Raw genomic sequence first — 14,317 nt, 5'->3', positions numbered from 1 at the left:
CTGGAGCATCTGAGAGCACGTTCGGGGCTGAGCTGTGGTTCCCCAGACAGGCCAGCGCTTCACCGCCAGTTAAAATCCCAATTTTCAGTGGGTTCTGCAAGAGTTGCACTGAGTTCACTCCGCGCTCATCTGGGTTTCATTAGGCCTGCAGAGAAAACACGCAGTGCTGAACAAGAGGCATCGACACAGTCCAGAGTGCAGCCGTAAGGGACATCACTCTTAATCCATTAAGACCGGGAGAAGCATCTGTGTCATTTTTAGATTTGAGCTAAAAAAGCATTATTTTACACTTTGACTATTAAAAAATAGCAGATATACAAGCTCATGAGCTTGTAGATCTGCTATTTTTGAAAAATCATGAACATTTGGGCAAATCTTTGAATATATATTTTTTTAAAGCGAACATTTGGAACTCAAATCTTTGCTTCTGGGGGTCCCTGGAACCATTTTTTTTAGATGGGGGTCCGCGGCCAAATACATATAATTTGGGGGGTTCTTGACATGAAAAAGTTTTAGAACCACTGATATATATATTTTGTTCCAGGGACCCCCCAGAAGCAAAGATTTTAGTAAAAAAAAATTGCTTTTAAAAATATATATTCAAAGATTTGCATACATTTTCACGATTAAAAAAATAAATAGCAGATCTACAAGCTCATAGTGCGGCACTCGGTGCCGCGCTATGAGCTTGTATATCTGCTATCTTTGAATAGCCCAAAGAATCTAAAAATGACAGAGATGCATTCCCGGTCTCAATGGGTTAATGTAGCCGAGGATTGCAGATAACCCAACTCAACATGCTCGGTTCTTGCCACTTTCAGTTGATGAAAATCTGGGGAGGGGAACATATGTATGTATATATACTGTATATGGTCACATATGGGAGTGTTTATCACAATTACAGCAGGAACATTCAAGAGTTCATCCCTCAGTTCAGAGCGACGGCGGGACCATTTCCCCGACCTGGAAAAAATGTGAACTAGCCAACCAGGAAGTTCAGATCCACAAAAGCCGCAGGGCCGTTCCCGGAGGTGAGAGCTTTAGGGGTGTTGGTAAAATAAACTGAGAGAAGGCTCTGGGGGTAGAGTAGGCAGTGGTGGAAAAAGTACTCCATTTTATAATTAAAAGTATCAATACTGCAATGTAGAAATACTCTGTTACAAGTCCGGAATTCAAAATATACTAGTACAAAAGTACAAATATACCAGTACAAAATAATTGGTATCAAAATGTACTTCAAGTACCAAAAGTATCACAAGTTTACAAATGTATAACATTTATAAAAATCCTTTGAAAATAGCAGATCTACAAGCTCACAATGCGTCGCATCGCGACGCATTGTGAGCTTGTAGATCGGCTATTTTCAAATGGCTGAAATGTATATAGGGCTGACGTGGGTAATGTATGTTTTATAATAATTATCTAAATCTATAAAGTAACTAGAAACTAAGTAAAAATACAATATTTGCCTCTGAGATGTAATGGAGTAGAAGTAAAAGTATAAAAAATTGGAAATACTCCAGTAAAGTAAAAAATACCTCAAAATTGTACGTAAGTACAGTACTTGAGTAAATGTACTTAGTTACTTTACACCACTGAGAGTAGGAGGGGCTATATATGCTCAGACAAAGTAGAAAAAGTGGACGAGTCAGGCTTAGTGCACATAAATGTAAAGAGTGGTTGACCGTATACCTAAAAGTATCTTGTGCTTGAACTAGTGTGGATATTGTTAAAGACAGCATGCCAGTATGTTTGCTGTCTATGGACGGACAGCTCACAGTTTCCATTACTGATGCTTTGCCCTTGATTAATAACAACGAGGCATTGCATAACCCCATTCATGTTGTGCTTGGGCGGGCAGAAGGGCACTTGAGGGACAAACGCATTCACTCACTCTCTGTCATTCTTTATTTCTAAAACCCTGACACACACGCACACTCTCACACACGCACACGCACACGCACACGCACACGCACACGCACACGCACACGCGCACGCGCACACACACACACACACACACGCGCGCGCGCGCACGCACAACCACACAGGTCTCCAGTACAAACAGAATCAATGGGCTCATGTTTAGTTGAAAAGCGGCGTTTTTATTTCCTGGCAGGTCACCGAGACCCCCACGAAATGCTTGGACTCACATTCTCTCAACAAACGGTTCAACTTGTGTGGAACGTTTTAAATTATATTGCCTCATCGAGGTGATGTTGAGTAATGTTAGAAGCTTATTGGCCTCTCCCACAGCATAGTGAAAGAACTGCCATGCTTCTCTCTATAGTGTTAAGTGAGGTTCTTGAGACGTTCAGAAAAAATTTACAATATTTGTGCTGTGTATAGGGGGTCAAAGAACTGAAGTGAACTCCACAGCTGCAATTTCTGCAAGTCAATGAGTCAGTTTAGATCAGTGGTTCTCAACCTGTGGGTCGGGACCCCCAGGTCCCCACATGATTTTTTTTTTAATACCTTAAAAAAAAAGGTAATCAACAATCTATACTATAAAAACTGTCAAATATATAAGAAAGGCAAAAAAAATTGCTGCTCTACAAGCTCACAACGGCTCGCGTTGCGAGGCGTTGTGAGCTTGTAGATCTGCTATTTTCACAATATTTAGCTGTGGAACCGAGTCAAACAAAATGTTATGCCTTAACTTCTACAGTTCGTGCTTGTCAGGGTGGGGGGGGGGGGGGGTCCCCAGTTCAAATATGATTCTTTTGGGGGGTCACGGCCTGAAAAGGTTGAGAACCACTGGTTTAGATGAATAGAAACATAAGAACAGTCCCCTTCTTACCTTTGTACCCGAGTACAGCAACAGCAATGGTGAGAAGCGTACAGAGCCCATACAACAGGGATATGGAGGTCTTTAGTGCCCACTCATTCTTACACTTGGTGCACTGCGTGCCTTCCTGGATTCCTGTGGAACGAGATGGAAACAGATGTCACTCATTCATATCGCATACAGTACAGTAGCTCTTTGAAAAATGTAATGTACCCATATGGTAAATGTAAGGTTCTATTTAAATACCCATTACCAGTTTCAGGTGACTATCATGTTATCAAAAGCTAACCACTCAATATCTCTATAGAACAGAGGACCATAACAAATATTATAGTATTTTGCAAGCATTAAGCAAGAACCAGAATGCAACTCGTCATAATATGGTAGTCAGACCTGAGCCTCGGCTTGTCTGGTGAACCAGGGTTTAAGTCGGGTAATGCCCGTTGTTGTGGGCTGACCAGGTCTAAGTCCAGCGTCCAAGAGGACTCCAGACCTCTACATCTGAACAAACAGCCCCAGAGCCCACATTAACATTAAAGGGCCCAGCAGCAGTCCCCTCCCCTCGGGGCCCGGGTGGTACAGGGGGCAGGGGACACGAAAACAAGCCCCCCCATGGTCTTGTTTACCTTTGGCGACATGCTTATTTTCCTGAGGCAGTCTTCACTCAACAAACTGTCTCTTCTCTCTTTTCCTCATGCCTCTCTCTCTCTCTCTCTCTCTCTCTCTCTCTCTCTCTCTCTCTCTCTCTCTCTCTCTCTCTCTCTCTCTCTCTCTCACGTAGGCACGCATGCACGACGCGCGCACACACACACACACACACACACACACACACACACACACACACACACACACACACACACACACACACACACACACACACACACACACACACACACACACACACACACACAGTTCCTTGCAGCAAAACATAAACAGGCCTCGCCGACGTCCAAGGTTTTAAATGAGAGACACAACGCGGCCATGAATGACAAATTCAATTTTTCCAGGTTGTGAATCTGCACCTAACAATTTGTTTTGTTTTCTTGCGTTATCCACTGGGTACAACTGATTCAAAACACAGCTCTCTCCAGAAAAGCCCCAGCCAGCCAGCCAGTGGGGACAACTTCCAGGGCATGGCACCCAGGCCTTCCCAAACTTTTTTCTTTTTCTTTTTTTCTTTCAGGAATATTTCTTTCCAGGAATATGTTTCCCCATAGATGAGTGGTGAGATCCACGGGGCTTATGGGAACACAGCTGTATTTCATTTTCAAATCAGGAAGTGTGGGGGGGAGGGGAGAGCAGGGCCTTTGGTTTTTGTTGTATACCTGGAATGAGATGAGACTATAGCCTATAAGAGCAGAGGGAGAAGAAGAGCCCTTCAACGTGGATGGAAGTCTCCACAAAGGAAGTCTCCCATACCGCGACCGCGGTATGGGAGAATAGATGGATATCAGATTATCCAGGTTAAGTCTAGAGCCGGCCGCAAAACGAGCAGCCTTCAGACGTTCATTGAAAATGATGGTGAGAGATGCGAATGGAACGACCTACAAGGTTTTTGTTTTGTTTCTGTTTTTTTAGCGGCAGAGCTTTCAGCGCGCGTGTAGCTGAAGTGTAGTTGATACGTTTTGGGGGGAATAATACAGCCAGTTAACCCATTAAAACCGGGAAAGCATCTGTGTCATTTTTTATTTTAGCTATATACTGTACTGTATCCACAGGTTTCCTAGGGCACGGTGGGCATCACTTCCTGTCGATTTGATCAGGTATCAGGGATCAAATCGACAGGAAGTGATGCCCACCGTGCCCTAGGAAACTTGTGGATATAGCAAAATAAGTTTTTCAGAAAACTCTTAGGATTTAAGAACTGTGGTTCTCAAAAATAGCAGATCTACAAGCTCACACAGCGCGTCACTTCATGCCACGCTGCAAGCTTGTACAACTTCTATTTTTGAACCTTTCTTTGAAAAATCTTGAAAGGGTTTTGAACACAAATCTTCTCTTCTGGGGGTCCCGCTCTGGCACAAAACCTTTTCAGAAGGGGGGGGGGTCCACGGCAAAATATATATCAATTTGGGGGTCCTCTTTGGCACAAAAAAAGTGTGAGAACTACTGATTTAGAAGGCCTTTTGTAGAATCTGACTCATGGTCTTGGTGGGTTAAAGTGCAGTGCTGATCAGTTACTCAGCCGAAGCGCTGATGTTCAGGGAGCTTGGCCCAGGATGCTGGGGTTAACAACTCAACTGGTTCTATATGCAGTCAGGGAGATGTTAATGAGTGCTGTGTGTGTCAGGAGTTTAACACCAACTCCAGCTGGAACAGAACAGACAGGGCCCAGCTAAGCTCACTGCCCCGGCCAACCGAGCCACCTCACACTTACCGGAAAGAGGGCTGATGAGGCTACGGGGTGGGCAGTCACACTTATGCACACACACACAAACACACAGTGGTGTGTTGTAATTAAGTACATGTGCTCAAGTACTGCACTGTACTACAATTTTGAGGTACTTTTTAGTATAATTTCTTTTTGAATGAAAATTACTTCTACTCCACTACATCTCAGAGGCAAATATTGTAATTTTTACTCCACCACAATTGTTTGAAAACTTTAGTACTAGTTACTTTGTAGATCTTGATTATTAATATTAAACATACATGAACCACTTCGGCCCTATATATTTCGGCCATTTGAAAATAGCAAAATATATGGTAGATCTGCAATTTTCAAAATAATTTTATACATTTGAACTTGTGAAATGCACAGTGCACAATGAGTACTTTTACTTTTGGTACTTTAAGTATATTTTGATGCCGATACTTTTGTACTTTTGAATACAGGACTTCCAGTTGTAACAGAGTACAGTATATCTACATTGCAGTATTGATACTTTTACTTAAGTAAAACATGTGAGTACTTCTTCCATCCCTGCTCTCAGCCAACCCCAGTGACTCTATCACCTCTTGGGCCAAATTCCCGTTCTGTTAAATCTTTTTGTGGTTAAAGCTGCACTCACTTTGGTCCTCCAAAAAAGTCAATGTAAATCCCCATAAATTTCAGCAGACACTGCCTCCATTCCAGGACATCTTTAGATAAAGACAAAGTATACCAGAATTATTTATGACAGTCTCGGTTCCGCGGTGCCAAAATATATCTCATCTTTTCTCTGGCATGTCTTTGTTTGTGTGGGTAAAAAAAAAGCGAAGAAAAGAGAGCAGAAAAGCTTAAGACAAAAAGAAAAGAAACAGACGTGGATGTTTAGAGAGAGAGAGAGAGAGAGAGAGAGAGAGAGAGAGAGAGAGAGAGAGAGAGAGAGAGAGAGAGAGAGAGAGAGAGAGAGAGACAGACAGACAGACAGACAGACAGACAGACAGACAGACAGACAGACAGACAGACAGACAGACAGACAGACAGACAGACAGACAGACAGACAGACAGACAGACAGACAGACAGACAGACAGACAGACAGACAGACAGACAGACAGACAGACAGACTTAGAGAGAGAGAGAGACAGAGAGAGAGAGAGAGAGAGAGAGAGAGAGAGAGAGAGAGAGAGAGAGAGAGAGAGAGAGAGAGAGAGGAGAGAGAGAGAGAGAAGGGGGCTTAAGCGAAAGAGATTGTATTATTGGTGTTATGGACGCAAACTGAAGAAAAAAGCAATCTGCGGCACCTGCTCATCGATCTTCGTTGCAATGTTGCCACATGTGTTTCCATTCCTGCCAGTCACACAGTACCACACACACACACACACACACACACACACACACACACACACACACACACACACACACACACACACACACACACACACACACACACACACACACACACACACACACACACACACACACATGCATACATACGCGGCAGTGTAAAAATTGACCCATAAGGGTAATTACTTGAACAGCATTGAACCTCACTGCTAGAGCACCATGCAGCACATGGTTGATGATGATGATGATGCCCCAGATCTAGTACTGGCCCATGTTAGAAGCCTCAGTGGCCTCTTTAAAAACACCTTAACAAGGGTCCACGCCTGCCAACAAAATACCCCTTAAAGGTGCTGCTGCTCTACTTCGCATAAGGACAATACCCTGAAGCATCTCACTGTAAGTCAATCTGGAGAATGAAGTCCATACGCGAGATGTTAGCGATTGACGACCGGGTGTGCGTCTGTCTGGCTCTTCCTCTGGCGACCGGCCAGTTTAACCACATAACTTCGATGACCGGAGTCTCCCAGGGGTCTATAGTTGGCCCTCTCTTCCCCCCCCCCTCCCCCCTCAACACCAAATCATGTCGTTGCTGTCGGGTGGAAACCTCATACGTCCAAAACTGTTACTTTTCAGGATTCAAATTCAAAAGCAAGTAGCAAAACGCTCGAAACGCTCGAAACGCGTTACTTGAGGATCTGCTACTTTTGACGTGAAAAAACACAAAAAGTTAAAATATGGAGATTTCTGCCTGACAGCAACGATGTCCTTCCTACCCGGTATCCGAGACGGTTTTTCCCCTCCGACATTTTTGCTGTTGAGCTATAATAATGGACAGCTCATTTTTCGAAGGCGAGTTTTCACGCAATACCTCTTGTCAACCATTAGTGGTCCTACCCGACCACCGGATCTAAATGTCTCAATAGAAGGGTATAGGGGAGACCACCTCCAACCACAGCAGTTCCTGTTTAAAATGTGTTTTATTCACACAACAAAAGAAAAGTTGTGGATCGCAGCTTTAACTGTGGGTGTCATTGTCATAAGAGACCACGCTGGGAAAACCGCCACGAGAACGGACTACTTTTTTTCCCGAGCATTCATAAAACCTCTGACATGTTTAGAAGTGTCAGATCACGCATAGCTTCCACAACAAAGCGAGCGTGTCGGCCGCGTCGGTTCAAAGCCATCCAGTTGTCATTGCCTAAATATGCTGTCTAAACACACTGACAGAGTTTGTAAATCTACTACGCTTGAATCCACACCAAGACGCTGCATGTGCAATGATGATGTTAGTTGTTTCAGACAGGAGGCCCCCCTTTTTCCCAGTTTATCACAGTACTTCAAAGTTGAGTTATTATAGTCTTCCAATGCGCTGGAGATAAACTGATAATTCGGGGGTTGGCAGTCAGTCAAACACGGAAGGCACCTGGGAAATAAACATGGCGGACAGCACAACAACAACGAAACACCCTCTGTTCCTGAGCCCCGATTTGAAGGAGTAGTTCACAATAATTTGATGACCGGGCCATCGGTCAATATGGAGACTCGGAAGGAGACTCTTTGAGTCGGTCATCAAATTATTGGTTTAGGAATGCGACAAAAACAAAAAAATCGCCATGATTCATGGGGTGTGTAATTTGGGGTGAACCACATCAGGTGGTCATTCTGGAGCAGAGAGAGAGAGAGCAAAATGGAATGCTACTTAGCTCTAAACATGCAGAGAATACACAGTGGCAGAATACCTGAGCACATGTGATTGATCCAAAACTAAGGAACACGTTGACTACCGGTATGTGCAGACTCAGTGAACACATTCTTGCGATCAAGAATGGCCGCCGTAGGCAGACCTGGCTCCCAAGAGAAGACAGACTATGCACCCGCTGCACACAACACGAGGTAGAAACTGAGCTACACTTCCTAACCACTAGCCCACTGTACCAAGACTTCAGAGACACATACTTCCCACAGATTACAATCACCCAAGGAGAGTTTGAAAACATGACTAATGACAAAATAAACTCCCATATCTGTTGGGTGAAGTACAATAATGATAATAATAATAGCTCAGATTTATATAGTGCCTTTCTAAGTACCCAAAGTTGCTTTACATAAATAAAAGGAATGAACCAACTTTATTAAGAGGAAAAACAATAAAAGCTACATTAAAAAGATAAAAGGTTAAGCAAGGGTTGGGGAGGCATCTTAACCAGACCTCAGCTGGGGAAAAGCTATCTTGAAGAGGTGGGTTTTGAGTGAGGTTTTGAAGGAGAGGAAGGAGGGGGCATTTTTTAGGTGGTTGGGGAGTGCATTCCAGAGGGAGGGGGGGGCAGCAGCAGAGAAAGCCCTGTCCCCCCAGGTACGGTACTTGGCTGTCTTGGGGACCTCCAGGAGATTGGCTTCACTGGACCTGAGGGAACGGGAGGGGACATAAGGTTCGAGAAGATCGGATGAAGTAGGCGGGAGCCAGATTATTGAGTGCCATGTAGGTGGTAAGCAGGATTTTGTAGTGGATTCTTTATTTGACGGGGAGCCAGTGTTAACAACAAAGTGCAAACACAGCAGAGAGATTTGTGAGCTGTTGTGACAGCATGAAGGATTTCTAATGGAATTCAACCACCTTAAGGACTACTAATCATTGTGTGTATCCCTGCACTGTTGTTAACACCAAATGACCTCTGTATTCCCATTTCATTGTACATACTTTTGTTTAGATTTTTTTGTCCCACTTTTGCTTTGGCAATGTAAACATGTTTTGAGAGAGAGAGAGAGAGAGAGAGAGAGAGAGAGAGAGAGAGAGAGAGAGAGAGAGAGAGAGAGAGAGAGAGAGAGAGAGAGAGTAGACCAGAGGCAGTGACATCAGATGAGCCAGCTGTGTCCTGTTGGACCCCTGTGTCTCCAGCCCGCTCAGTGGGGTCTGTATATTGGCCGGGGTCGTGACCCCATCACTGTTTGTTCCCCAGTAGGCCACTTCCTGGATGTGCAGGGAGGACAAGACAAGAAAAGAGACAGATGCCGGACGGACTGGACTCTCACTAATCCCAGTTAAAAGTCAGGAACATCAAAGCCGTTCATTAGCAGGTCTGTCTTCTCTGTGAAGGCTCACAGGAGACACAGCAGAGACACCTGGCTGGACACGACGTCTCTCCACATTCCTCCGCTGGCTCGTTTTCACATGACGAATGTCCAGATGGACATGAGTCAACTATAGGCCAGTGTGTCTTTCACACTGTCTCAAATGTCACGCAACCCCAGGCAGGCCAGGCTAACAACGTCCAGATGCATTGCACACACTGTGACACATGGGAAAGATATCTCCAAGTTTGTAGTTTATGTAGGATGAGTGACAACGCTTACAACGGCCTGCTAAAAGAAAGCTTGTTTCCATTGTGGTCCTGTGTATTCAATTCATCAAGACATAAAGACATACAATACTATATGAGAAATCATCAATACTAGGAGCAGTAAAAGTACATTTACAGAAAAACAGTGGGGGGGCAATTTCTTTTGGCAAGCTAGAAGACTTGTCTAGGTCCAGTTGCAAATTGCAGACAGGTGCTCTCTTATGCCGGTTCTGAAGGAGGGTAGGGAGTCGCACTTATTGATGGCTGTTGGTAGGGCATTCCACATTTTGGCAGCATAACGGTAGAACAAATTCAACCCCATGTTTGTGCCAAATAAGCATCGGACAAGCATCGGCCTGGCGTGCCCATATGGTCTATATACACTACAGGGTTCAAGAGGTTAAGACAGACTTTGGCCAAAGAAATACAACTGTACTGTATATGGAGTTTCATCCTCCTTGTTGACAGTTTAACAGAAGCCTGCTGTACGTGTCTCTGCTGTGGTATCTCAGTGCTCCTCCTAGCCCCTCTCTGCTCCTCGTTAAACAGGACACTGATGCGTCATCTTCAGTCCTCAAACACACGGTCAAGCGCTGCTATATCTTGCTGACCGCAACCACGGAAAACAACCCTCGTCCAGGATACATACACAGACCACATAGGGCTGACAGTGACAACAACACTTTTACTGGCTCCCAGCAAAACAACATCGATGCTTCTAAAAACAAAGAACCACTCCAAGTCCACACACAACTAAAAGGACGGCACTTCAGTTGCTTTTCCCCGCTGAATAGGTTTCCTTGTTAGTGTGTTGTGTGTGTGTGTGTGTGTGTGTGTGTGTGTGTGTGTGTGTGTGTGTGTGTGTGTGTGTGTGTGTGTGTGTGTGTGTGTGTGTGTGTGTGTGTGTGCTTTGGGCACGAGGACAATGCCGTGTTTTGTTCCTGTAAATAGCAACAATACACAGAGCGGAGATGACAGCCTAACAAAGTCCACCTTTTTGGTGATGAAAAAGTGAAAGAAAGTTCTTCTCAACGACCCAGAATGTCGACCCAGAGGCCGGCAGGCCAGCAGCAGTGCAGAGCCCCCAACGTGTGCTCACTAAGACACATCTATTTACTGTAAATAGCGGTAGGGACGCTATAGTAACGGATGAGAACACAGCGCTGTGAGCTGAGGTCAGGCACACTGTGTTTTGGACCGGTGCCTTGCCTAACACAGCACTCAACTCGTTTTTCCAGGAATCAGAGTGCAGACCCCTCCAAGAGGGCAATCAGAGAATTGTCCCTGGCATTGAAGACAAGGAGAGGAGTTCAACACAAACTATACTGTGTAAATCAAAGCCACCCACATACAATGGATTGCTGGCACCTTAACCGGTTCCCAAGAGAGAGAGAGAGAGAGAGAGAGAGAGAGGGTTGGGGGGTTGGTCCCCAAACAGAATCACCGTCATCTGTCGAATCGAATTTTTGCGACTCACCCGTACTTATACTTGTTTACAAATGTTTTAGAATAGAAGTGATGTTTCAGGCCATCTGTCCCTCATTACTCAAACAGAAATGAGAAGTTTAACAAGGTCTCAGATACACCATCACCCAAGCCAAGATATTTTTTCTTTTTTTTTTACACTTGGAAGTGGTGGGGGTGGCTCAATGGGATGACTCACTCACACACACACACGCACACGCACACACACACACACACACACACACACACACACACACACACACACACACACACACACACACACACACACATATCTGCTTTCTCAATGGCATGACGGAGTGAAGTGGCCTGGACTGAATCATGTACTACATCCTTTGTGTATGTGTATGAATCTTGTAAGTATGTGCGTGTGTTTGTGCGGTGGTGTGGTGGCCATGAATCAATTCTTTTTGAGCTGGTCATTTCAGACACAGGTATCACTGCGGCGCCACCTGGTGAGGGCTTTGCTTTAATGGCAGGTGGGGGGGAGACGAGGTTCCTGTGGTTGTGGTGAGGTTCAATACGGACTGTAAACTAGGCCTGTTTAATCCATTAAGACCAGGAACGCGTCTGTGTCATTTTAAGATTTATTTGGCTATTCAAAATAGAGCAGATATACAACCTCATAGCCCGCCAACGAGTGCCGCGCTATGAGCTTGTAGATCTGCAATTTTTTGACAAATCGTGAAAATGTATACACATCTTTGAATATATATTTTTTTAAAGCACTTTTTTTTTACTCTTGCTTCTGGGGGATTCTACAAATGTCTTTTAAATCCTTATAAAAAACTTATGTTGGCATAATATCAGTGGCTTTTCATGTCAAGGACCACCAAAAATTATGTGCATTTGGCCGCGGACCCCCATCTCAAAATATTTTGTTCCAGGGACCGCCCCAGAAGCAAAGATTTAGTTTAAAATGTTCCCTTTAAAAAAGAATATATATAGTCGTCAAAGATTTGCACACATTTTCACGGTTTTTCAAAAATAGCAGATCTACAAGCAAGTAGGGTGGCACTTGGTGCCGTGCATTGAGCTTGTATATCTGCCAAAGTATAAAATAATTATTATATCTAAAATGACACAGATGCGTTCCCGGATTGAATGGCTTAACACAGCCAATCCACAAGGCTCTAGCACGGCGGTGGTCCTGGCCGCATAGCTACCCACCCACTAATTACTGAGTGTTTAACAGCTTGGGGGGAGAGAACATTGTACGCACGTTCTAGCCCGGGACATGCACTCACTTTGTGCCTCTATACCTGCCAATGACATAATCATAAGAAAGTAGGGAAGTGTGTCCTTAAGGGTTCTGGGGTTCATGGGTCATGGGGACAGCTCTGGGGTTGGGGGGGGGCTCAGGAAACCAACACCATGTCTGCTCCATGTGTGGCCTGACTTAAGGCTCCATCCCCGTTATTATTACATGTGATGGAAACCATACGCCTCTTCCATCATCACGGGCGGGCGTGATGCTCATGGTTATGATGGGGAGGAGGAGGAGGAGGAGGAGGAGGAGGAATGAAGGAGGAAAAGACCAGGGCCAACGACGAGGATGAAGCGAGGGGGAGAAAAGAACAGGAACGGGGAACGGGGAAGGGAAGAAAACGGAGGGATTGTGAGTGAGCCAATGAAAAGAAAGATCTGAGAGAGGCAGAGATAAAGCAGGAATCAGATGTCACCGAAAAGCAGCGACCTTCGTCCCGCCAAGATGGGACATGTGACAAAGGCCAGATCCATCCACACGTCAATGGAGGAGACGCATTCCAAACGAAGACGCGCTCCAAACCAAAAGGTCTCTACTCCATCACTGAGAGGATACCCCGATGACACTCTGTTCCCTTTAAGAAATAAAAGACCCACAAGTAAGGCCAGGTTAAAGGTATAGTAGGCAACATTAAGCCTATATTTGAAAAATACCTCTATATATATATTTTGCATTTTTTCCCCTCTATCAGCCACTATATAATGATGCTGGGGTGTTTTCCTGCATTGAAAAACACTCCTCTTTCTGAAATCCGTATTTTCCCTACTATTTAGGTTACACATCCGGGTATCCGGTGCGTAAATTCACGCACGCATGTGCGCATCCGTGCGCGTCCGTGTCCGTGTGAACTTTTTACTTTCGGTTTTAAAATGCTCTCAAACTTCGTTTTTTAGGCACATAATTTACTTTTCAAAAAGCGTTTGGATAGAATTTAGTTGTTTAACTTCATATATGTGGTCAATTTGTCATGAAAGAGCCTATTTAAAAATAAAAATTCGGAGAACCGGCAGGGGCGGGCAGTTCCGCGAATTGTATCCCAATAAAGTAACCTATATTCGGCATGGCCCGTTTAGAAGTCTGCTTACTCTATGGAAGTCCTCCGTGCGTCACCCCCTGGTGGTCGGGGAAACGAACTGCTGGATTTTTTTCCTTTGTTTATCTCTGAATCGCCTACAATCCCTTTAAGCAGATGTCAAGCTCTGCGCTATAATTTGTTAAAGGGTATTTTCCATCATAAAAAAATGACACTAATCTAGCAGATCCTGCTGCTGACTTCAGGGAAACATCTGGGTTAAGACTGGGTTTAGAGAGGATTACGGAAATAGTTATCCCAAAAGAGTTTTGTTTCTGATGCAGGCAATAACTACACTACAAAGAGTGTTCATTTAACTCTCAGACTTAAATTAAAATCAACAAAATGAGATGAAATTATTTATTGCTTGACAAATGACCTGGCCTAGAAATGCATGCTTCTAAAGCTTTCTGCAAGTTAAATTAAGGGCAGGGCTGTAAGGCTCCAGCTCCATCCTTTGTATATTATTTTTGGGTGTATGAACATCTTCAGAGAGAGGTACTTGTAAGTGGAGTTGGGGAGTGTATCAGTATCAGTAGTGCCAGTCAGTGCCGGAATGGACTGAGCCAGCCAAACATACCCGCTCGTCAGCACTCAGCAGCAGCACGCCCAAACATAATGACTTCACACCACCGGATAGCCGAAGGTTGAGATATAAACACC

General features: G+C 44.5%; 1 protein-coding gene across 3 annotated transcripts in view; it reads right to left on the bottom strand.

Moving 5' to 3' along the window:
• The window catches only part of LOC308077664 (collectin-12-like), a gene marked incomplete at its 5' end in the record, with an annotated part of 253,537 nt that overhangs the window by 12,390 nt on the left and 226,830 nt on the right, over nt 1-14,317 (bottom strand). For all 3 annotated transcript variants that reach the window (XM_080418504.1, XM_080418503.1, XM_080418502.1), the window contains one exon: nt 2,798-2,920. In XM_080418504.1, the coding sequence (XP_080274630.1) occupies nt 2,798-2,920 (123 nt within the window). The remainder of the gene's footprint in view (nt 1-2,797; nt 2,921-14,317) is intronic.

The sequence above is a fragment of the Gymnoscopelus braueri genome (assembly GCF_963280865.1).
Source record: "Gymnoscopelus braueri genome assembly, chromosome: 21".
Lineage (NCBI taxonomy): Eukaryota > Metazoa > Chordata > Actinopteri > Myctophiformes > Myctophidae > Gymnoscopelus > Gymnoscopelus braueri.
Note: the sequence above shows the minus strand (reverse complement) of the source record. Positions and strands in the feature narration are given on the sequence as shown.